At 41.5% G+C, this 25,360-nt stretch overlaps 1 protein-coding gene across 4 annotated transcripts in view; it reads right to left on the reverse strand.

The window, feature by feature from the left end:
• si:dkey-178k16.1 (protein 4.1) overlaps nt 1–25,360 on the reverse strand; it is an 89,630-nt gene that overhangs the window by 37,227 nt on the left and 27,043 nt on the right. For all 4 annotated transcript variants that reach the window (XM_057823169.1, XM_057823161.1, XM_057823153.1 and 1 more), the window contains exons 4-6: nt 11,564–11,668; nt 9,754–9,796; nt 8,962–9,037 (exon numbers count right to left, since the gene is read on the reverse strand). In XM_057823169.1, coding sequence (XP_057679152.1) covers nt 8,962–9,037; nt 9,754–9,796; nt 11,564–11,668 — 224 coding nt within the window. The remainder of the gene's footprint in view (nt 1–8,961; nt 9,038–9,753; nt 9,797–11,563; nt 11,669–25,360) is intronic.

The following is a 25,360-nucleotide window of genomic DNA, read 5'->3' on the forward strand; positions in this document are numbered from 1 at the left end:
ATAAGGAATAACACGCATTTTTATTGTCACCTTAACTTACTGGCAAACGTAGGTCAGAGGGAGGAGACAGCGAATGTGTAGGTAAGTGGGGGCGGGGCAGTGAGCTGCCTTGTCTAGCCAGGTCACATACATGCACACCTTGCTTATAATTTTCTGTCATTTCCTTCTTAATTTCAATGGTAAGCATGATCTTTTTTCACCATGTGCACTATACAACACTCACCTGCTGGGAACCCATGTTGATTTCTATCACAAGAAATTCTTTGTGCGTCCTTCATGCGGTAAAACAATGAACTTGCGACGCTGTGATAAATCGTATTTCGAGCATGTCGTCATGTGTCGAGACAAATGAGTTAAACTTTATGTCAGATGTCGAAAGGATTGTATGTCGATGCGTTCGTATGTCGAGGTACCACTGTACAGTATATGCATATTTTTGGAATCAGAAGTAAAGAAAATGATGAAAGTGTCATAGAAATTGCATAAAAAGAAAGAAAATGTGTCTTGTATTTTTTCTGTTTTTGTTATGACTGGAATTTTGTTATCAGGATGCAGAATTTTTTCAATTGTTCCCCATTCCGTTCCCATATCCTTATGATGCTTGTGGGAGTGCGGGAACAATGGGCAGAAGCCGGGATGTACCCTGAACTGGTTCAATTGTAATTATTGCAATACATTTATGTGGGATTTTAGAGAGGGGTGTGAGGGGAGTGCTAAAAGGGGGTCTCAAAAAGGGGGTCATTAGACGTAGGTCCATGCCTGGCTAATATAGTTAATAAAATTTTTATGAAGCGTATGGAATGGATTACTTCCAAAGTTTGTTCAAGATTTTTTTTCTCTGTTTTGGTCTGAAATCTGAGGTTAACGAGCAGCTGCACAGCAGCTTTGGTCCAACTTCGAACTTCAGCTGTACTGTATATCGTAAAGAAATAAATTATAAGCAAACTTCCATGCATGGACAACCAGTAGTAAACACTGGCGTTTTGTCCCATAGAAATTGCATCACAGACTGGTTTCTGTAATCTTAATTAGATCAGACGTTACAGTAAAATAGAAGACTTATGTCACTTTCAGCTATTGGCTGAATTTTTCTTTACATTTAAAAAAATAATAAAATCCCTGACCAAAAACAATCGCACATTAAATCCATACCGATTGTCCTGCAGAATAGGAACCTGTCAGCTCAAGAGGAAAAAGTCATAAATATTCCCACCAATCATGCCAAAAGTTACAACCAACCTTTGCTCTGGGGCTGAAACAAACTCCAGTGAGATTTCCTGTGTGTTCAAATAACGAGTGCTTAGCGAGCTGCTTGGAAAAAAGATCTTGTCTAAACATAGCCAGTAATTTAAACGGCATGGTGTTTGAACATTTCGAAAATGTCTCAATAATGTTCCCTTTTTAAAAAACCATTATTTTAAGAAATTTCGTAGTGATTATAACCAATTATTCACATACTCATATTTTCAGTCTTATGCCATGTATGGATCCAATCCCAAAATAATATTAATAATATATAACAAATACACCAGTTTTCAGTGATTTCACTCCAGGACAAAAGAATGTGGACCTAAAGGACTGTCAACAGCAGACAAGCTGATCTGATATTTTTCCTTCACCCTACATCACACAGTGACACCTACACCCAACACACACCCCACACACGCGCACACACACTCCAGTTGCAACCTGCTTCTATTCCAAAATGCAAGTTGCTCGTTCTCCTTGTATTGACTTTCTTCGTTGCGAAATCAACTACTTGTCAAGGGAGAGTGAATTGGCTTATCTGGTAATGGTTGCCCTGTAATAGCCAAATGGTAAACTACACATTGGCTGTGTCATGTGGCACTCATCCTAATTCGAAACTTTAATAACTCTAGTTTGAAACCCTAACCTTGTTTTTACAACCAATTTTGGAACCCCGTTTTAAAGTCTAATTTTATTCCTAAACCTGGGTTTTAAACACAATTTTGGAATACTAAGCCTAGTTTGAAAACTTTATTTCAAACCCTTACTCTGATTTTAAACCCTACTTTGTAACACGATGCCTAGTTTGAAACCCTAAATTGGAACATTATACCCTGTTTAAACCCTTAATTTGGAACCCTAACACAAGCTTTTAAACCCCACTGTGCAGAACAAATGGAGGTACCGAATTGTATTTCAGGTAAGAACCCAAATTTTATATTTAAAACGGAAAAAGAGAAAAATAGATTTGCAAATCTTCAGCAAGCTATATTTAAATGAATATACTACATTAAAAGACAATCAATGTTTCATGCTCGAAATGATGAATGTTATTGGTTTAATTTGTTTTGTTTTTTTGTGCTAATATTCACCCTATTTAAATTTGATGCCTGCGACACATTCTAAAAAAAGCTGTGACAGAGGCAGCAAAAGTCAGGGATAGTTATGGAATAATAAATAATACGCTTTTGGATCATTGCAAAGGTGAATAGGTTAAATGGAAACGGAAAGTGGGAATAAAAGTAGCAGCCATGAAAATCTCTGTAATTCACAACCAGTGTTGTTTTCGTCAACGATGACGATAACGAAAATATTGCCTCAACGAACAAATATTTCATGAATGAGTCACGATGACGCGCTGAAAAAGTGTCTTGGGAGACTAAAACATAACAGTTAATAATGGATGCCAGTTTTCGTCTGATGACTCGAGACCGGGATGAAAATTTGCCATAGTTTCCGTCATAAAATTCACAATGTGTGATATTTTCTTATTGTATGTGTAGTTAGAACGCATTTTGCGGTGTGTGGTAGTGTCACTCATGTGACGTACTGTACTCCCCGCCGCCCCCTCACCCCACACGCAGGCTTAAGCGTGTGCCCATTCCATGCTCCTTTTGTGAAAAACGTGTCAGGTGGTCCTCGGTAAGTTTTGTTTTTTTATCTTGGCTATGCCATGTTGCTTTAGCCTTTAAAGGTCTGTGCTGAGTGATCATCACACACTTAACTGAGTTGTAGCGTTAGCATAGCATTCGCGTTAGCATTAGCATTTAACACGGTGACTCGCTGTCTTTTTAAACACTTGAAAAACATTTTACATACAGTTCATAGCGTCCAGGTTAGTTTAATTAATTGCAAATAATGTGCTATTTTCCTGCTGAGTGTGTATTATCATCATGAAAATAGTGATGTCCTTATAGACTCCTTTTGTTGTTGGAAACCTTTCACTTGTTTATTTATTCATGGACTAAAACTTTTGAAGTTCATAAACAAAAACATTTTAAGAATTGTCGACTAAAACTGCACGAAATTTGTCTGAGTTTTCGTTGACTAAAACTAGACGAAGACGAACACATTTTGAAAAGACTAAAAAGACTAAAATAAGACTAAGAAGTATTTTCGTCCAAAAGACTAAGATGGCCGCCAAAAACAAGACTGTTCACAACTAGTGATAGGGTGAAGTTCACCACTTTGTTAAGAACTAAGTGAGAAAAAACTTAAAACATTATTGAATATTATACAGTAATTTGGGGAGTTCCTCATCTGTAGTCCATAATGTCGTCAAAAAATTCAAGTAAATCTCTGCAAGTAAAGGGAAAAATAACTTTTAATGCTCATGACCTTTGAGCAGCTAGTGCCTGCTTAAAAAATGGCATTAATTTGTAATAGATATTGCCATATGGCCTCTCGTTGACTTCAGAAAACTATTTCAGGCAACATTTAGGACATTCTAGGAAAGCAAGTTATAACTGTACTTCTGTCACATGCAAGGTAATCGGTAAAAAACAAAAATTATTTTGGTAATTGGTTGTTCATGTGACTTTATTCTTTCCATTAGTGGAAGCTTTTCTTACATCTGCAGTGCATAAAACATACAAATACCAAAGTTAAACTCTTCTACGGTACATTTAATTTTTTGGCAGGTGACTCTTATTGACAATTTGCTGGGTTTTGCATTTCTGTCCAACCAAAACCATACTACATACTTTTTTAGTTCATATTTATTACTATTTTTTTCCAGGAAATGAGCAGTTGAGGAAAATTTACGGCAGTGTATCTTCTACCATGAGCATTAAGATTGGATTTCCTTTACGATTAAGAGGAGTCATTCATAGCAATGAATAATTACTAACAGCTAAAAGGAGATCATATGACAAAAATAATGTGAACTATCTTGGCCATACAAAGTTTATTGTTCCACCATTTTCAATACTGTTTCTTCTGTTCAGGGTCAGTCGCATGTTATTTATTCAACACATTTTTCTTAGCTACGGAATAAAGGTCGACTGATATATCGGCCGGCCCTCGGCCGTTTAAAAATATAAAAAAGGAATATAAAAATAAATAAAATAGGATTTTGTTGAGGTATCTGTGTCGGCAATTGTGGCCGCCGCTCGACTGACGGTAGGACCTTGGACAGACCCTGCAATGCCAAGAGCCTCCACGAGTTAATGTACTGTACCTCCAATTTTGGCTCAAAGTTGTGTTGTGCCTGCAAATGAGGAAATGACACCGAGTAAAGTTGAAAATAGTCCGCTCATGGGTGGTCATGTAATCGTGAAGTAGTGGGTGGAACTGAAAGTCCCGAAATGTACGTTATGTATGTGTCCTGCCAACCAGGCATTTGACAATAACGTGTGATTTTTTTCCAACCCAGTCTCTTTATTAGGCGTGACTGACACAACAATCGGCAAAAAGTGGCAAAAAGCTTTCCGCTCGAGGGCCAAGTGTCACGGCAGCAGTACAGGGGCAACTGGGTTACAAGTAAAAGTAGCGAGTTGATGTGGGGAAAATGTGAGCATGTAGAAAAGAAGTTAACGCTGCAGGCCCAGCTCCACAGCCAATGTCTTATGTGATGCTGAGTGGCGGCTACAAGGGAAGTTAGGAGTTGGTGGCTACTTTTTTGCTGCTGCTCAACTCATCGACAGCCGCCTTTCGAGTGCCGCTCAAACAAGCTTCTCGTGAGTATGCAAAACGTTAGCACCAAGAAGTTAGCATGCAGATGGACTGCAGATGTGCTGCAGGCTTTAGTTGCTGCACCAGGGAGAGGTGTGTGAGCCTTTTTGGGTTTCAAAAAGTTCCTGTTTAACGCGGAGAATGGCCAAAAAAAGTCCGACAACTGTGGGACCATTGGACCGACGAGGAAGTGAGTAAACTACGCGTTTTATATTATTTCAAATACTGGGATCATGGCACACGTTTTAATAGGGAGGTGGCTTGCATTTTGTGGGTGACAAAGGTCCTTGTCAGAGAAGGCCACTTGGCGGACGACCGGCGGCTTGTCACATACTATGGTCCCTTCTAGACATGTGCAGATGACCGGTTTCAAGGTATACCGTGGTATGAAAACGTCAAGGTTCTTAAACATTTTCCGTCACACTGTCCCTAAGGTATTAAGTATTTTTTATGTCCCCAAAATGCATAGAGAAATCCCTCGCTTGCAGCTGCAAGGTAAAAACCTCCCCCACCAGTTGTTCCTCAGTGTCAGTGATTCAGCTGTGCAACACGATGGCTGAAGGCGGTGAAACTCCTGAACTTTTTTTTCTCCCCATCGAAGAAAATGAAATCGCTGGTATGGGAATACTTCAGCTGGATATTTCAAAGTAACAGATTTTAGAGCTGTATTTGCAATACCATGGTACCATGAAACCGTGATATTTTGGCGTAAGGTTATCAAACCATCAGAATCTCATACTGGAACCTGCCTAGTCACTTCCACCCCCTCGGTCTTCTTAGACTGGCCGCCAATAGACCACTATCCTTGGCTTTGGCTCGGGCAGCCCTTCACTCCGACGTCAGCCGGTTTGTCCACCGAGAATGCGCTATTTTCAGCGTTCATTCCCCTCTGTCCCCTCTCTGCCTGCCCGTCGGAGCCACAGCAGCACAATGAGCTGTAACTTGCTCGCCGCCAGGGGCTGGCCGATTGGTGAAGACAATCAACCCTGCCGCCGTGTGTGACATGATTCGGGGTAGTTTTGTATAATTTTTCGTTTTCGAAAGGCGAGAATAAGACTCGGTTCACGTTAGCATAACAAAGCTGTCACTCCTCCCGTTTTGTTTACGCTCTTTCCTCCGTCTCCGAAGCAGGGGCAGGGAAATGACAAAGGCCGGACTAACTCCAGTGGCATAAAATACCGCTCGGGAAAGGAAGAAGTTGGCCATTTTGACCATTATGCAGTAATTTTGCCCTGTCGTATTGAATAAATGTCTTTTTAATATTTCATATTCCATTTAGCACAAAGCTGTTATTTGTCATGAATATAGCATTTATTTAACAATTGGGGAAAAATACTTAGATAAAAAGATCCTGTAAAAATATTCGAGTAGAGAGATTGAAACAATCATGACATTTTGCTGCTCTGTGTCGCATTTTCCTCGTTCTGAATCTTCCCCCTCAATGGGCTGAATTCTAAATCAGATGAAATCATTACCCTGCTGACGTAATCATCCAGCTGGGGACGCTAGAACGCTATAATGACAGGCGGGGCTAAACGGCAGAATAAAAGACTAATTTCTTGTCATCTGCGCTTTGCCAAATTGTTGTATATGGTCGAATCGTCTCCAAATATGATTCTAATTCACATAATATTGTTATTTAAGTTTTTTTTTTTATGTTGGCACAGGCACTTTAAGTACCATAGTATACAGTAAGTACGTGTCCATTTTAGTGCACTAGCACAAGCGAACACAGTGGCGGTGGCAAACCAAAAGTAATTCACAGTTAGCGAACACGCTCTATTTTTTGCATAGTTTGCAATATTTTATCTAATGCAGAAGTTATTCAAAGTACACAAATGTTAGAGCAACTCCCCATAGTTTGCCTCGCTTGCCTGATTTGGTGTAGAAGGGAATGCATAATCAACTAAACAGTGTGCATGACCTAGCCAATAATTTCATGCAGAATAGTAAGCTATGTAACATTGCACATATTTGATTTAATGGGCAAAAAGCAAAAATATTGATGACATAACTGTATTGTAACTGTATGTATTACTGTATATATACACTTTTATTAACAATTAAATAGCATCAATATTGCAAAACAAATGAAACAGTTATTTAAAGAAGAGTTGTTTATTATTTTTCCCCCCACCATTGTTCATAAATAGCACAAACTGTTGCTATTTTTTTTTTATTAATATTAACAATTTGCTCCCTGAATACATTATTGAAGTATTTCACACAGACAGTGTCAGGGTGACAAAGTGCAGTATTTGTGGCAACACTGTTAGCATAGGAGTATATATTTATTTTTTTTATTTTTTTTAAATAAATAAATAAAAAAAGATTAAGAACTTAATAAATGACAGTTTGTATTATATATAATGTTATGTACAGGGTGTCCACAAAATCTGGGTACATAGGGGATAAACACATACTTTTAGAAACATTTTTTTTCTCAAAAAAGAAAAAAAAAATCCCATGTACCCAGACTTTGTGGACATCCTGTAATTCTGTGTGTAGTAGTGTGCTTTGATTGTGTTATATCTGTCTTTCAGTGATACTTGAAGTCAAAATGTCAAACGAAAATTTGCAATGAAACCATTTTTCATGTTAATATTAGATTTTTTGGGTGAACCTATTAAGTTAAAGAAGCTTGAAATAGTGAAACCAGTGCTTTTCAAATAGTGGGTTATGACTCCCTGTGGCTCGCGAGTAACCCTTGGGAACATGCGTGTTTTTGTTTTTTTGTTGTTTTTTTTTGGCCCTACTAAGTGTAATTGCATATCCACTAAACAAGGGGGGGCACTGTCGTTGCTATGGCTTAGACCTTTTTTACATCAAGCAATTTTTTATTGCCTTTCAAAAAAAGTATATAGGCCTAAAATATCTAGTTACAAAATCAGTTTTGGATATCGTCATCGACCTTTGAAAATCCCGTATCGGTCGACCTCTACTATGGAACAATTGTTCAATCTTTGGTTGGCAATTTACAAAACATTAATCAAGGGATTAAAAAAAAAAAAGAATATTAATTTGTTAAACAATATTAAGCTATTTCAATAAAGAAAAATCAAGTGTTTTCAACCTTAACTTGGATTATGAGTGGCCAATACTTTGACAAACTGCAATTTCTCCTTCCTTGTCATGTCCCGTCACATAAATCTAAGTCCAACTGACTTTCTTGTGTCCCTTGCGAATTTTATAAGTAATATAAATTGTGTTCTACTTTTATTGTTGATGGTGATTTATTTTCAATATTGTCCTAAGCAGCCAGGACAAAGACGTGTGTACTGCTCTCCAAGTTCTAGTTCCAATACGGTCATCATCACACACGTAAGGAGTTGATTTAGATGCTCACAAAGCTTTAACTCCCGTGAGACTTGCTGAGGTCTGACGTATGACCGCTGTGCAACCTCTTTTTGATATATTTTCCCAGGTAGATTTAAAAGTTGTATGACTCCACAGGCAATTGATTTTTAAGGTTCCACATTTTTTTCCACAAAATTTCTTTGAATTTGAGTATTTGTTACACTCTAAAATACTTTCATAACTTCATCGCACATTTAGACATGCACATTAGTCATTCAACATTTAGGGTCGATCAGGAACCTCAAATATGATTCAGTGTGCAAGTACAAAAGATTAAGAGGGATTTGAGATTTAGTCACCCAACTGATACATAAATACAGTAGCATATTGTCATCGTCATTTGTCTCCGCATTCTTAGATTTAAACAAGTATCACCCACTTTGGAACTAATTCAGATCTTGAAACTGTTTCAGAACTCAAAATTCAATGTCAATTTTCAAGTTTGAACACTAGATCATTTGACTGTCCTCATCTAGGGGGAATTGGACTTGGGCCTCAAGACAAAGGTTTGTTTTCTCTATGATTTGAATTTACACTAATATTATTTTCAGTATAGCTGTGAGACGAATTAACCTAACCATATCCACTGTAAGTTCTTTTGTTCAAAAGTACTACTCAGTACAGCTCAGCTTTTGCTAATGGACAAAGACATGAAACTACTACGACTGTAGATTTCAGACTAACCTGGTGATGTCTTCAATCAGCACTGATGGATCTGGGGGGTAGAATTTAACAGCGAATCCCAAAATCCAGGAGCCAACTGTGAACAGATTAGCAACAAATTATGCAAGTTGTTTTTTTTAATTCAACATGGACAGCTGGCCACATTTATAAGAGCGGTGCTCCTTAATTTACCATTTGGATGGTTAACTTTTTGAAAAACTTGTTGAAAAACAGCTGCCCTGTTGTTTGGATCTTGCCAAAATATTGCAAAGTGAATTTATTTACGTACACAGTTGTTGTCAATTATTGGAAATGGATGAATATAAACATCGATTAAGACCATTCTAGGCCAGATTCACCAACATGATGGTTCTGTTCTGCCACTGTACATTTACTGTATCTTGTTCAAGATGCCAGACATCCCAAAAAACTGGCAAAGAACAATTTCAACAACATAATTTTATTACAAGCCTACATTTGGGCATAGGTTCTGGTAGTTCTTTTCCAAGCATGGTCTGAAAAGGGGAAGAGCATAAATACTTTCCAGTTGTAAATGATTTAATATAACCTTTATAATACCTACAATGGGGAAATTTGTGTCGTTTCATCAGTAATAGGAGAGACAGGAGATAAAAGAAATAGCATGCAAGGAGGATTTAACAATTGTACAGTACATATGCTTAAGCACAATACCATAATATACTGTACACCAGCCAAACATTCACTCAGTGTAGATTACATGCACATGCACACAAACCAATTCGCACACACATATATGTGTGGGCGCATATAGTCTCCGTCTTGATAACTTACCCCGAATTTGCTTTTTAATCTCCTTGGACGGATCCAACCAATGCTATTAAAGATGGGGAAAAAAAGAGACAATGGCTTTTTGAGAGATTTGACCTCAGCAAAATCCTTCACAGTTATACAGTATTTTCAAGAGCTATGTTGAGAGCTCCTGTTTGCAGACTCCTCATGCTTTCCCGAGTTAAAAAGGAAGATTGGTCTCGATAAATGACAGGAGGCATCAACATCAGGGCTATGAAGTCTGGTCAAATGCAATTGATTCTGTTTTAAGTCGACAGACGCTTTCACTGGTCTCTGTCGACTCAGAACATTTTTTTTTTTTTTTTTCAAAAAGGCTTTTTAATCCTATTTGAAAAGTCTGAATCAATGTTTTTTTTAATGTTTTGAGAATAAACTTCTTGGGAAGTTTACAGTCACAGCATGAAGTCAGCCATTGATGTTCTAATTACGATTATATTTAGACCATGATCTTTACATTAAAGGTGCACAATGTACGATTTCCACTTCAGTTATTCATGTAATGGCTGTAATATTTCAATAGACATTAATGAGACATGCTTTTTGAAATACGTAATATCACACACGGTGGCGGGGGTTGATTGCCTTCACCGATCAGCCAGCCCCCAGAGGCGAGAAAGTTTCGGCTTGTCGTTTCCTTCCTGCAGCCCCGGCAGGCAGTCCCGCCGGACTCAGGGCAGTGTCCAGCGGGAGTGCTCGTCACCAGGGACGAAGTAGGGGAATAAACACCAAAAATGGCGCATTCTTGATGGACAGACCGGCCGACGTTGGAGAGCGTGGCTGCACGCGAAGAGGGCTGGGGGGGGGTGGAAGTCTCGACACAATCGAGAACCAGATAGAAGAGCAGGGGGCTCCCAGGGCCCAAGCCGAGGATAGCGCTCTCTAGGCGGGCATGCAAAGAGGGCCGAGGGGGGTGGAAGTCTCGACTCAATTGAGAACCGGAGACGAGAGCTGGGGGCTGGCCGGGCCCAAGCCGAGGATAGCACTCTGTAGATGGGCATGCAAAGAGGGCCGATGGGGGTGGAAGTCTCGACACAATCGAGAACCGTAGACAAGAGCGCGTGGCTGTCCAAGCATGGGCGCTCCTGCCTTCATCGGCCGGCGACCATGGTGTGCGACAAGCCGCCAGTTGTCGGCTGAGGGAGGCGGGCACTCCCTCCTTCTTGGTGGACAAGACAGGGAGTATTGTCACCCACAAAATGCAAGCCACCTCCTTATTAAAATGTTTGCCATGATCACAGAATTTCAAAGAATATAAAACACGAAGCTTACACACTTCCTCGACCGTACAATGGTTCCTAGATTGCCGGACTTGTTGTGCCCATTATTTGTGGTGAACAGGTTTTCTTGGAAAACCAAAAAAGCTCACACCAATCTCCCTAGTGTAGCAACAAAAGCCTGCAGCACATTGGGCTGGGCTGGCGTGACACGAAAAATAAACAAATTAATCCACGAAATCAGCTGAATCCGCAGTCCTTCTGCATACAACAGAATGGCTGTACTAGTATAGTGGAGATAATCTTATCCTCTGACATCAAATCTGCCTTCTTCCTCAACCCGAGACTCTAGCCGGAAATCACTTATTTTAATGGCGCGGGATTCAAAGGAATAAATAAATTCATCGCTTATTATTGCTTATGTCTCAACACTTGGACAATGAAGTCTCCAGTTAGCCTCATTGCAGGTTTTTTGAAAGTGGACTGTAATTGAATCAGCCTCTCGGTTTTAATAGAAACACGCATGGCAAACAGTCATCACAAATCTTTCCAAAAGTGTGTGAATACACTAGTGAGACCTTGGCATTGTCGGGGTCGTGGAACGTCAAGCCAAAGTAGTCCCTCTCCAGCAGGTTCAGATGGCCACACACCATATCCAGCAGTGTTTGGCCCTTGGCAAATTTCTATCAAACACACATACGTAAAAAGAAACACATAAATATATATAATTAAAAGTACAATAACATACCGTGAATGGGTGGGGGATGCAATGTAGATGGGGTCTAAATATGGTTAATGTATGCCAATAATGTACATCATAAAATACTAAAAGGGGTCATGTTGAAGTGAAACATCCACTAGATGCTCATTAAATTTTTAAGGCTTACAGTATTTATTGATACATCAATAGAGCACAGGAGTCACAGACAAATTTTTAGTCATTGTGGACATTTCCCAATACAAGCGAGTAACCTAATGCTTAACACCATAAAGATTCAAAGCTGTGACTGCCCCCTGTTGAGTGGGAGTGCTGACACTGTGTGGGTCCATCAGGCAAGGAAACAAGCATCAATGGCTAAACAACAGAGTGTACCTTTAATTAGGCCTTTTGGATGTGAAAACAAGCACTCTGTTGGATGCACACAGAATTACGCACGCACGCACACACAAATGCATCTCCTTAGGCAATCCGGCTCCTATGGCGACAAAGCAGCCAAGCAGCTGTTACCATAGAAACAGGAGTAAAAGGTCCCTTGTGCCCTCTTCCACGCCATCCTTCTCTCTTTGGTACGTAAAGCAGTGAACACAATCAGAAAAAAAAGCTCAAAATACTGATTGTTATTTTTATCAACGCCTCAATGAAGAAGAATTTGGCTGTATTGCTACTGGGCTCCTCCAGCAGTTTTAAAGTAGTTATCAAATTATTATTTTAAAGCAACAATTTGACCGCAGTAAAATAGAACAACTATTCGGGGAGACACAATCATGAGACATTCAAGATTTCATTTTTACTGCCTGGTTTAAATATACAACTGCACATTTATTTTTTTAAATGTCTCACGCCAGTTAATATGTCAGTTAATGTGAAAAGGTTCTCAAAAAGCCTACTTAGAAAATTAAAAACAAAATAGGAAAAGGAATGTACGCCCTTCTTAAAAATGTTTTGAAGTCAACATTTTCTGGTCATTTAACAGAAATGACATGTTACCAAATTAAAGCTTATCCTAGCTAGTCCACCGGTATTGCAGACCAATCAGCTGGGAGGTTCCTGGTTCGCCGTGGCAAAAACGGTGAGTCAGCAATGCCCTATTGAACATGAATGCTATGCTAACATTACAAGTTACATTTAGTGTGTGATGATCACTTAACACGGACCTTTAAAGGCTAAAGCAACATTGTATGTTCTCTCTTGCCAAGGTAAAACAACGGATAATATTGTGTGTGGACACTGATGAGTTGGGGAGGTGGGGGGTGCAGGCTGACTACACATAACATTTCCGTCACATTCTCGTCTCCCTCTCGTCTCATCAGACGAAAACTGGCATTCGTCTCGTTTTGTTTAAGTCTCCTAAGACACGGTTTTAGCTCGTCATCGTCACGTCACCGTCTGTAAAAAAATTGTTTATCAACGAAATATTTTTGTTATAGTCATCGTTCACAAAAACAACACAGCGTCAATGAAGTGGCTTCATTTTTAACCACGCTCTTTTAAATTTTGATAAATAATTTGAATAAATACACGAAACATAATTAAGGTTTTAATTATTTTAGTTTGTTTGTATGCATGTATATGTGATACTTGTTTTTCTTTTTTTTTTTTTTTTTTTCTTTTTTTTTTTTTTAAAACCTGTCCTGTTCAGCTGTTTGACACAAAGAATGGAAGTGCCCGGATCAGGTTTAATGTTTCACATTGAGAGTCTGACATACTCCCATTGTGATCATTCAAAATACCTTTTTATTATGACAAAGCAGCGAACAGGAAGGGATTATGGGGGGACAGAAGAAAAGAAATACAAGAGAAGAAAGAAAAGAAACACATACACAAACAACAACAAGAAATACATTGAACATCTAAACTAGTTACTAATATGCTGGTGCTATCGTCAGCGAGATGTATTTCCGGTTTACACCATGTGGCCAGTGAAAGAGGAGAATGGCGGTGGGGGTGTCTATAAGACTATAAGCTAAGTGATTGAAAGGGGTAGAGTGTACACAAATCAGTTCTGTGATCTAGAACCCAGTAATCGTGTGAATCTCTTATGAGTGTAAGCCCGTTGGCGACCAACCCTACGCCGCCGTATCGCCAATCCCGGCACCAGAACCCCCAACCCGAGCATGCCCTACCACATCCAGCAGCACGCAAGCCCCACCGGGCGCGCGACAGCCACGCAGACGGGCGGAGAAACCGCGCGGGCGCCAACCCAGGACCACGGCCCCCACCCAGCCAGCCTGGGGAGGGAGGGCGGGCGGGGGTCTGGGGGGGCCATGCGCAGCCCATCCCTCCTCCCGCCGCCCAGCAAAGGAGCCACCGTCCCCCCCCCCCGGGACCCAGGGTGGTCCCCCGGGCCACCCGCGTGCCCATCAACCGGCCTTCAGGGATGGCAGGAGGGGACGTGATACTTGTTTTTCACCAACAAAACCCACCATACAGAGGAGCTTCCAAAACAGCAGCGTAAGACACACATGTGGTTAACTACGAGAAGGGAGAAAAAAAATATTTTGCATTTTGTGAACTAAGATTCTCCCCATTCAAACAACTTTTTCAAAAGGATAACATTAAAAAATAAACAAAATAAAATAAAGGTTTTAATTGTGAGTATCGATCAATAGCTTGTTTACCAGCCTAACCGTCTCTGTATTTATAGAATCAAAGCTGCTTGCTCAGTGTACTTCTTAGCTGCACTTACAGTTGGGAGTTCGCAGCATTCATCATTGTATCGGAACAATAGACTCACTTCTACGATCGTATGTTTCAGCATCTCCTCCCCTCCTCCCTGTCTCAAACTCTTACAATCTATTTCTTCCCATCTAAATGTTAGCATGTTCATCTGTCAAAGAATAGATTTCCTGTCAAAGTGCAAATACGTGTGTGATGGCCCTGGTGCCGTAAAGGGATGGATGTGTGGAAGCATGTGATGGATGGTGTGGATTATGAAATAGATTGAATGATGCTTTAAATCGTAACAATAAAAATAACTTTATATATATATATATGTGTATAACAAACGTGAGTACATCCCTCGCATTTCTGCAGATATTTAAGTATATGTTTTCATGGAAAAACCTGACAAAATGACACTCTGATACAATGAATAGTAGTCAGTGTGCAGCTTATATAATGGAGTTAATATATTTTCCCCTCAAAATACTCACTTTTGTGACACACTGTATACGTATACATATGTGTGTGTGTATATATATATATATATATATATATATATATATATATATATATATATGTATAAATTTCCGACGTTGACCGTTTTTTAAAAATTATATATATATAAAAAAAAATTTTTTTTTAAACGGTGACGGAAAAAACTGAAGTCCATCCGTCATTTTGACAGGTTGCAATTCACACCCCAGACCACAGGGTGGCGAGTGAGCATATTAATTAGCTATTGTCTCTCTTGATGCATGACGTCGTTGGCCTTACTCGGAAAAATGTCAAGGCAACTGAGCGTCCGAACTAAGGCTACGTTCATACTACAGGTCTTAATGCACGAATCCCGATTTTTTCGTGTTTTTCCGTCTCGAGTGAGGCATTAACTTGACGGTCTGAACGTGACAAGTCGCATAGAATGGGACCATTTTAAATCCGATCTGGGTCACTTTCGTATGTGTTCTAAATCCGATCTGGGCCACATTTTTCCAGACTGTTGTGGCGGTCTGTACCGTCCAGTCCCGCAAATCGGATTTAATGCAGCAATTACGTCATCAAAAAGCGAGAGATGGTACGGTAGCGATGCAGCAGTGCGTTATTAGCGCCTAGCTTGCCTTGAACACGGCTTTTTAGGAAAGGTCGGACTTGACAACAGTCATAAAAAAATAAAAATAGGTTTAAGGATAAGCCTGAGAATGATCGGTTTTCTCTCTGCTCCATATAAGCAATATTTCAACATTGCTTACACGGCCGAGAGTCGGGGCAAACTGCCCGTATGTGTGTGTGACATGCACGAACAGTGCGTGCATGCTATCTATCCATATACTGAATATAAGCCTAAATGGGGATTATATACGCCTGTTATTTGTGTCCTCTTTTTTAACAGCAACAAGCATATGGCTACGTTCATACTACAGGTCTTAATGCACGAATCCGATTTTTTGTCATATTTGCGCACTAATTTGCAGTCCGACATGCGCTGAACAAGATGACCCGCATGCGCAGAAGCATAAAAACAAATTACCATACAATCACACATGCTGGCTGTCATCCGTCATTCCAGGGATATCATATTTTTCTTATTAAAAAGAGGACACAAATAACAGGCATAAATAATCCCTGTACGGGTTTATATTCAAAGTATATGGATCGATAGCATGCACGCACTGTTCGTGCATGTCACACACACATACGAGCAGTTTGCCCCGACTCTCGGCCGTGTAAGCAATGTCTAAATATTGCTTATATGGAGCAGAGAGAAAACCGATCATTCTCAGGCTTATCCTCAAACCCTTTTTTTTAATTTATTTTATTTTTTATTTTTATTTTTTTATGACTAGTCAAGTCCGACCCTTCCTAAAAAGCCGTGTTCAAAGCAAGCTAGGCGCTAATAACGCACAGTTGTTTGATGTGTGATGGCGCGGTGTGGATTCTCTGTTAAGCTTGTTCGGACAGAAAATTAAAGATGAATGAAAAATAAATACTATTGAATATGTCATTATTAACATTTTAAAAATTTAAGTGACGGGTAAAAATAGATTATGACCGGATTTTTATGACCCTGTCAGTCAAAATGACAGACAACGAAAAAGTCTAGCGCAACCTCTGATATATATATATATATATATATATATATATATATACAGTTGTGGTCAAAAGTTTACATACACTTGTGAAGAACATAATGTCATGGCTCTCTTGAGTTTCCAGTTATTTCTACAACTCTGATTTTTCTCTGAGAGAGTGATTGGAACAGATACTTCTTTGTCACAAAAAACATTCATGAAGTTTGGATCTTTTATGACTTTATTATGGGTGAACAGAAAAAAGTGATCAAATCTGCTGGGTCAAAAATATACATACAGCAGCGCTAATATTTGGTAACATGTCCCTTGGCCATTTTCACTTCAATAAGGCGCTTTTGGAAGCCATCCACAAGCTTCTGGCAAGCTTCTGGTTGAATCTTTGACCACTCCTCTTGACAGAATTGGTGCAGTTCAGTTAAATTTGATGGCTTTCTGACATGGACTTGTTTCTTCAGCATTGTCCACAAGTTCTCAATGGGGTTTAAGTCAGAACTTTGGGAAGGCCATTCGAAAACCTTAATTCTAGCCTGATTTAGCCATTACATTACCACTTTTGATGTGTGTTTGGGGTCATTGTCCTGTTGGAACACCCAACCGCGCCCAAGACCCAATCTTCGGGCTGATGACGTTCGGTTATCTTGAAGAATTTGAAGGTAATCCTCCTTCTTCATTATCCCATTTACTCTCTGTAAAGCACCAGTTCCATTGGCAGCAAAACAACCCCACAGCATAATACTACCACCACCGTGCTTGACGGTAGGCATGGTGTACTTGGGGTTAAAGGCCTCACCTTTTCTCCTCCATATTGCTGGGCATTGTGGCCAAACAGCTCGATTTTTGTTTCGTCTGACCACAGAACTTTCCTCTAGAAGGTCTTATCTTTGTCCATGTGATCAGCAGCAAACTTCAGTCGAGCCTTAAGGTGCCGCTTTTGGAGCAAGGGCTTCCTTCTTGCATGGCAGCCTCTCAGTCCATGGAGATGCAAAACACGCTTGACTGTGGACACTGACACCTGTGTTCCAGCAGCTTTTAATTCTTGGCAGATCTGCTTTTTGGTGATTCTCGGTTGAATCTTCACCCTCCTGACCAATTTTCTCTCAGCAGCAGGTGATAGCTTGCGTTTTCTTCCTGATCGTGGCAGTGACAAAACAGTGCCATGCACTTTATACATACAAACAATTGTTTGCACTGTTGCTCTTGGGACCTGCAGCTGCTTTGAAATGGCTCCAAGTGACTTTCCTGACTTGGTCAAGTCAATGATTCGCTTTTTCAGATCCATGTATGTATATTTTTGACCCAGCAGATTTGATCACTTTTTCTGTTAACCCATAATAAAGTCATAAAAGAACCAAACTTCATGAATGTTTTTTGTGACAAAGAAGTATCTCTTCCAATCACCGTGAGTCATCACCTTATCGTGGTGGAGGCGGGGGCCTTGGCGGTCCAACCCCCAGCTGCAGAAGCTAACTATTGGGACATGGAATGTCACTTCTCTGGCAGGGAAGGAGCCTGAGCTGGTGTGTGAGGCAGAGAAGTTCCGACTAGATATAGTCGGACTCTCCTCCACACACAGCTTGGGTTCTGGTACCAATCCTCTCGAGAGGGGTTGGACTCTCTTCCACTCTGGAGTTGCCCACGGTGAGAGACGCCGAGCAGGTGTGGGCATACTTATTGCCCCCCGGCTTGGTGCCTGTACGTTGGGGTTTACCCCGGTGGACGAGAGGTTAGCCTCCCTCCGCCTTCGGGTGGGGGGACGGGTTCTGACTGTTGTTTGCGCTTATGCACCAAACAGCAGTTCAGAATACCCACCCTTTTTGGAGTCCTTGGAGGGTGTGCTGGAAAGCGCCCCCTCTGGGGACTCCCTCGTTCTACTGGGGGACTTCAACGCTCACGTGGGCAATGACAGTGAGACCTGGAGGGGCGTGATTGGGAGGAACGGCCCCCCCGATCAGAACCCGAGTGGTGTTCTGTTATTGGACTTCTGTGCTCGTCACGGTTTGTCCATAACGAACACCATGTTCAAACATAGGGATGTCCATATGTGCACTTGGCACCAGGACACCCTAGGCCGCAGTTCAATGATCAATTTTGTAATCGTGTCATCGGACTTGCGGCCACATGTTTTGGACACTCGGGTGAAGAGAGGGGCGGAGCTGTCAACTGATCACCACCTGGTGGTGTGTTGGCTCCGATGGCGGGGAAGTTGCTGGCCAGACCTGGCAGGCCCAAACGTATTGTGAGGGTCTGCTGGGAACGTCTGGCAGAATCCCCTGTCAGAAAGAGTTTCAACACCCACCTCCGGCAGAACTTCTCCCTTGTCCCGAGGGAGGTGGGGGACATTGAGTCCGAGTGGGCCATGTTCCGCACCTCCATTGTTTAGGCGGCCGATCGGAGCTGTGGCCGTAAGGTGGTTGGTGCCTGTCGTGGCGGCAATCCCCGAACCCGCTGGTGGACACCAGCGGTAAGGGATGCCGTCAAGCTTAAGAAAGAGGCCTATCGGGCCTTTTTGGCCTGTGGGACTCCGGAGGCAGCTGACAGGTACCGACTGGCCAAGCGGACTGCGGCTTCGGCGGTCGCCGAGGCAAAAACTCGGACATGGGAGGAGTTCGGTGAGGCCATGGAAAACGACTTCCGGACGGCTTCAAGGAAATTCTGGTCCACCATCCGGCGTCTGAGGAGAGGAAAGCAGTGCACTATTAACACTGTGTATAGTGAAGATGGTGTACTGCTGACCTCGACTCGGGACGTTGTGAGTCGGTGGAGAGAATACTTCGAAGCCCTCCTCAATTCCACCGACACGCCTTCCTTTGAGGAAGCAGAGTCTGGGGACTCTGAGGTGGGCTCTTCGATCTCTGGGGTTGAAGTCACTGAGGCGGTTGGTAAGCTCCTCGGTGGCAAGGCCCCGGGGGTGGATGAGATCCGCCCGGAGTTCCTAAAGGCTCTGGATGTTGTAGGGCTGTCATGGCTGACACGCCTCTACAACATCGCGTGGACATCGGGGACAGTGCCTCTGGATTGGCAGACCGGGGTGGTGGTCCCCCTTTTTAAAAAGGGGAACCGGAGGGTGTGTTCCAATTATAGAGGAATCACACTCCTCAGCCTCCCCGGTAAAAACTATTCAGGGGTGCTGGAGAGGAGGGTCCGTCGGGAAGTCGAATCTCGGATTCAGGAGGAGCAGTGTGGTTTTCGTCCCGGCCGTGGAACAGTGGACCAGCTCTACACCCTCAGCAGGGTCCTCGAGGGTGCATGGGAGTTCGCCCAACCAGTCTACATGTGTTTTGTGGATTTGGAGAAGGCGTTCGACCGTGTGCCTAGGGGAATCCTATGGAGGGTGCTCTGGGAGTACGGGGTACCAAGCCCCTTGGTAAGGGCTGTTCGGTCCCTGTACGACCGCTGTCAGAGTCTGGTCCGCATTGCCGGCAGTAAGTCGAATTCGTTCCCAGTGAGGATTGGACTCCGCCAAGGCTGCCCTTTGTCACCGATTCTGTTCATAATTTTTATGGACAGAATTTCTAGGCGCAGCCGAAGCGTTGAGGGTTTCCGGTTTGGTGACCTCAGCATTGCATCTCTGCTATTTGCAGATGATGTGGTGCTGTTAGCTTCATCAAGCCATGACCTCCAACTCTCACTGGGAAGGTTCGCAGCCGAGTGTGAAGCGGTTGGGATGAAGATCAGCACCTCCAAATCCGAGACCATGGTTCTCAGCCGGAAAAGGGTGGCATGCCCTCTCCGGGTCGGGGATGAGATCCTGCCCCAAGTGGAGGAGTTCAAGTATCTTGGGGTCTTGTTCACGAGTGAGGGTGGGAGAGAGCGGGAGATTGACAGGCGGATCGGTGCAGCGTCTGCAGTGATGCGGACTCTGCACCGGTCCATTGTGGTGAAGAAGGAGCTGAGCCAAAAGGCGAAGCTCTCGATTTACCAGTCGATCTACGTTCCTACCCTCACCTATGGTCACGAGCTGTGGGTCGTGACCGAAAGAACAAGATCCCGGATACAAGCGGCCGAAATGAGTTTCATCCGCAGGGTGTCCGGGCTCTCCCTTAGAGATAGGGTGAGAAGCTCGGTCATCTGGGAGGGGCTTGGTGTCGAGCCGCTACTCCTCCGCGTTGAGAGGAGCCAGTTGAGGTGGCTTGGGCATCTGGTTCGGATGCCTCCTGGACGCCTCCCTGGAGAGGTGTTCCGGGCATGTCCCACCGGCAGGAGGCCCCGGGGTCGACCCAGGACACGCTGGAGACACTCGGCTGGCCTGGGAACGCCTTGGAATCCCGCCGGAGGAGCTGGCTGAAGTGGCTGGGGAGAGGGAAGTCTGGGCTTCCCTGCTAAAGCTGCTGCCCCCGCGACCCGATTCCGGACTAAGCGGAAGATAATGGATGGATGGATGTTCCAATCACTCTATCGGAGAAAAATCTGAGTTGTAGAAATAACTGGAAACTCAAGAGAGCCATGACATTATGTTCTTCCCAAGTGTATGTAAACTTTTGACCACAACTGTACATATACATATACATACATATATATATATATATATATAAGTTTATAGAACATTATTTAAAAAATGGTAACTTTAGATGTACAAGACTCAAGTGGGGCCTTATTAATTTTATAGCAATTAAATTGTAATTATGGAAAACAATATTTATGGTATCAGATTATTATAAAGTATAAATTATAACCAAAATAGTTTTGGTGCCATGATGGATAAGGATGACCTGATGTAATTGGAACTCCCTCTATGCATTTCTGTGTCCAACTACAATACAGTAAGGAAGTTAAAGGCAATAACTGTAACGTCTCAGTAGACAGTAGTTTGTTTGTTTTCTCAGAGAAGCACTAACTATCTGCCGAATCTCTGCTTGTTGTGTAGTAAGTTCACTGCCCATACAGCAAACATATCACAAATGTTTGCTTGCAAGTTAGAGCAAAAAAAAAAAAAATCAAGTTTTTTTGGGTCTGTTCTAACTATTCAGATGGAACCCCCTGCCCCGCAGCCTGACAGTTGATAGGGTATACCCTGAACCAGTTGCCAATCAATCACAAAGCAGAAATAGGCAAATCGCTCCGTGTCCATAGGCGGAGTTTGACTTTTGAGGCGGGGGGGCACAACATGTTGATGACCCCGAAACGCAGTGTCAACAATCAAATTAACTTACAAGAATATTTATAATAATAAGTTGAAAATGGGTGTTTTTTGTTTCCCAACATTCTTCAAGGGAATTCTAAATCAGGCTGCTTAGGACAGCTATACTTTTCGCCAAGATCGTCATCTATTGAATATGGTTCGCCCGCCGGTGTCGTGCCAATGTAGTTACCCCCGTCAAAAATTGTATCACTTGGGCGGAGCCACTACGCTGCACTGATTTGCTGATTTCCATAGTCACAAGATCTGTTCGAAAAATAATTTAGACCCATTATAAAAATATCTGTTTTTTGTTCATTTCATTCATTTTTGTTCTTTGTTTTATTGCTTTACAACTTTTATAGACAATGTTTAACCGGAAAATTCTTAATTTTAAAATCATATATAAAAAAGTCAATTACATGCAACGACACTTTTCGGCCACCAGTTCAAAATTAAATACAACCGCCCGGCTCCCTCTATTGGCCAACTCGGAACCTATTGGCAACCATAAGTCTACAGTTCAATAGTGTAATTAATTAGCCCTGAGACAAAAAAACTGAAATAGGGCTTCGACGTTCCATGCAAATACATCCCTTGTATATAGTATACCATTCAAATGGCATTGTAATCAGTCCACAACTAAAAAAAGGAGCAGTAGCAAATTTGCCATTGTATTTTCCGTTTTGTGCTTTTAAATGACAAAAAGCCAATGTCAAAAATTGCCATTGTTGTTTGTTTTTCAACGAAAAAAAACTCAACAAAAGAGAACTTCATTTATCTGTTTTATTGATCTCATTTATATATTTTCTGCGTGATGCTAGGTGAAAATAAACCTAGCATTTCTTGAATAATCTTGACAATGATGAATGTAAAAGTCAATGACAAAAATTGACATTGTTTTTTGTTTGTTTTCCAATGAAAAAAAGTAACTCAAAAAAAGAGTATATTTATATATATATAGGTGTAAATAAACCTAGCATTTCCTGAATAACCCTCACAATGATGAATGAATGAATGAATGAATAATCTGCCCTGAGACCAAAAAAATAATAATAATAATAATTTGATGCATATACATCCCAAGAAAAATAATTCCCAAATTTCTATCTCATCCGTCCAAGAAAAACGGAAGGAGAAGCAATTTAAATTTCACATTTAGTTAAATTAATCAGCTCTGAGACAAAAAAAAAAAAAAAAAAAAGGAAATTTGTCCCCGATGATCAATGCGTATAAATAGCTAGAATATACAGTGGGGCAAATAAGTATTTAGTCAACCACTAATCGTGCAAGTTTTCCCACTTGAAAATATTAGAGAGGCCTGTAATTGTTAACATGGGTAAACCTCAACTATGAGAGACAGAATGTGGGGGAAAAAAAAAAACAGAAAATAACATTGTTTGATTTTTAAAGAATTTATTTGCAAATCATGGTGGAAAATAAGTATTTGTACCAAACGTTCATCTCAGTACTTCGTTATGTACCCTTTGTTGGCAATAACGGAGGCCAAATGTTTTCTGCAACTTTTCACAAGCTTTTAACACACTGTTGCTGGTATTGTGGCCCATTCCTCCATGCATATCTCCTCTAGAGCAGTGATGTTTTGGGGCTGTCATTAAGCAACAAGGACGTTCAACTCCCTCCACAGATTTTCAATGGGGTTGTGATCTGGAGACTGGCTAGGCCACTCCAGGACCTTGAAATGCTTCTTACAAAGCCACTACTTTGTTGCCCTGGCTGTGTGTTTGGGATCATTGTCATGCTGAAAGAGCCAGTCACGTCTCATCTTCAATGCCCCTGCTGATGGAAGGAGATTTTCACTCAAAATCTCTCGATACATGGCCCCATTGATTCTTTCCTTTACAGGTCATCATCAGTCAGTCCTGGTTCATTTGCAGAAAAACAGCCCCAAAGCATGATGTTTCCACCCCCATGATGAGGTATGGTGTTCTTCGGATGCAATTCAGTATTCTTTCTCCTCCAAACACAAGAACCTGTGTTTGTACCAAAAAGTTCTATTTTGGTTTGATCTGACCATAACACATTCTCCCAGTCCTCTTCTGGATCATCCAAATGCTCTGTAGCGAACCTCAGACAGGCCTGGACATGTACTTTCTACAGCAGGGGGACACGTCTGGCAGTGCAGGATTTGAGTCCCTGGCGGCGTATTGTGTTACTGATAGTAGCCTTTGTTACTCTGGTCCCAGCTCTCTGTAGGTCATTCACTAGGTCCTACCGTGTGGTTCTGGGATTTTTGCTCACCGTTCTTGTTATCATTTTGACGCCACAGGGTGAGATCTTGCATGGAACCCCAGATCGAGGGAGATTATCAGTACTCTTGTATGTCTTCCATTTTCTAATTGTGTCTTGGCCATAGTGGAGTTTGGAGTGTGACTGACTGAGCTTGTGGACAGGTGTCTTTTATGCCGATAATGAATTAAAACAGGTGCCATTAATACAGGCAACGAGTGGAGCCTCGTTAGACCTCGTTAGAAGAAGTTAGACCTATTTGACAGCCAGAAATCTTGCTTGTTTGTAGGTGACCAAATACTGTACTTATTTTCCACTCTAATTTGGAAATAAATTCTTTAAAAATCAAACAATGTGATTTTCAGTTTTTTTTTCCCATATTCTGTCTCTCATGGTTGAAGTTTACCCATGTTGACAATTTCAGGTCTCTCTCATCTATTCAAGTAGGAGAACTTGCACAATTGGTTGTTGACTAAATACTTATTTGCCCCACTGTACCTACCAAATGTCATTCTGACTTGTCCACAATTAACAAAGGGATAGCATTTTTAGTCCGCGTCTGCCCAAAGAAGAAGAAAAACAACTACAACAAAATAAATAAAAGCTTGAGACCTCCTTCTAGGTGGTCTAATAAAGCAATCAATCAAAGTGTTGAAAATTTCTCCAGTGGCTAACTGGTTTAATAGTGGCCCTCACTATAGCACTACGGCTTAGAAAGAATATAGTTGACATGAAAAGGGATGTATGTTCTTGTCAAGGAGTCTTCATCATGTGCAGGGGTCAACAAGGTTAAACAGTTTCATGATGAATTGAAAGTAATTTCCTTTCCATGTTGAGTCATCTGAATTCACAGAGCTGCACATTTTTCAAAAAGCTGAGTAGTTACAGGTCACTTTTAGCCACCGTAGAGTCGTTCCCACCCCCACAGTCTAAACACAAGCTGTATTTCCTGACTCAGTTGCATTTATTTCCAAGGCAGACGCATTGTCTTGCTGAGGTGTCATGTAGCGTGGAGTGTTCGTCAAGGACTGTTCAAATAAAGGGGATGTATGAGTGCTCTCTTTCTTGCACAGCGTGACACCAATTACAATAATTTATTGTATGCATTTCATGATGGCTGTGACTGCAGCAAGACCACTTCAAAAAGATCTAAAAATTAGTCTGCACATTTGCAGGATGGAAACAATACTCCAACAAAATACCTTCAAGTGTCTTTATTCAAGCTTCATATAGGTACCGTATCTTTTTAGTCTGCTAGTTTAACAAGCCTCAATGGAACAGTAATACCTTAAGACCTCAATGAATAGTTATTTCTGCTCTAACTTTGTCCAATAAACAATGCTGACTTGTAAAACATGTCTGGTATTTGTTAAAATGCACTCATGATTTTTGCTCTTTCATTTGGGATAGTGTTTGCCTGAATACTGGCCAAAGCAACCCTGTGTTGTTTTACCTGACATGATAAGGTTGCTTTGATTTCCCCAATAGCTGCAAATTATTTGATTTACAGCCATCTGATGGTCCTAAAAGAAAAAAAATA

This window comes from Corythoichthys intestinalis, chromosome 2 (assembly GCF_030265065.1).
Source record: "Corythoichthys intestinalis isolate RoL2023-P3 chromosome 2, ASM3026506v1, whole genome shotgun sequence".
In the NCBI taxonomy this organism is placed as follows: domain Eukaryota; kingdom Metazoa; phylum Chordata; class Actinopteri; order Syngnathiformes; family Syngnathidae; genus Corythoichthys; species Corythoichthys intestinalis.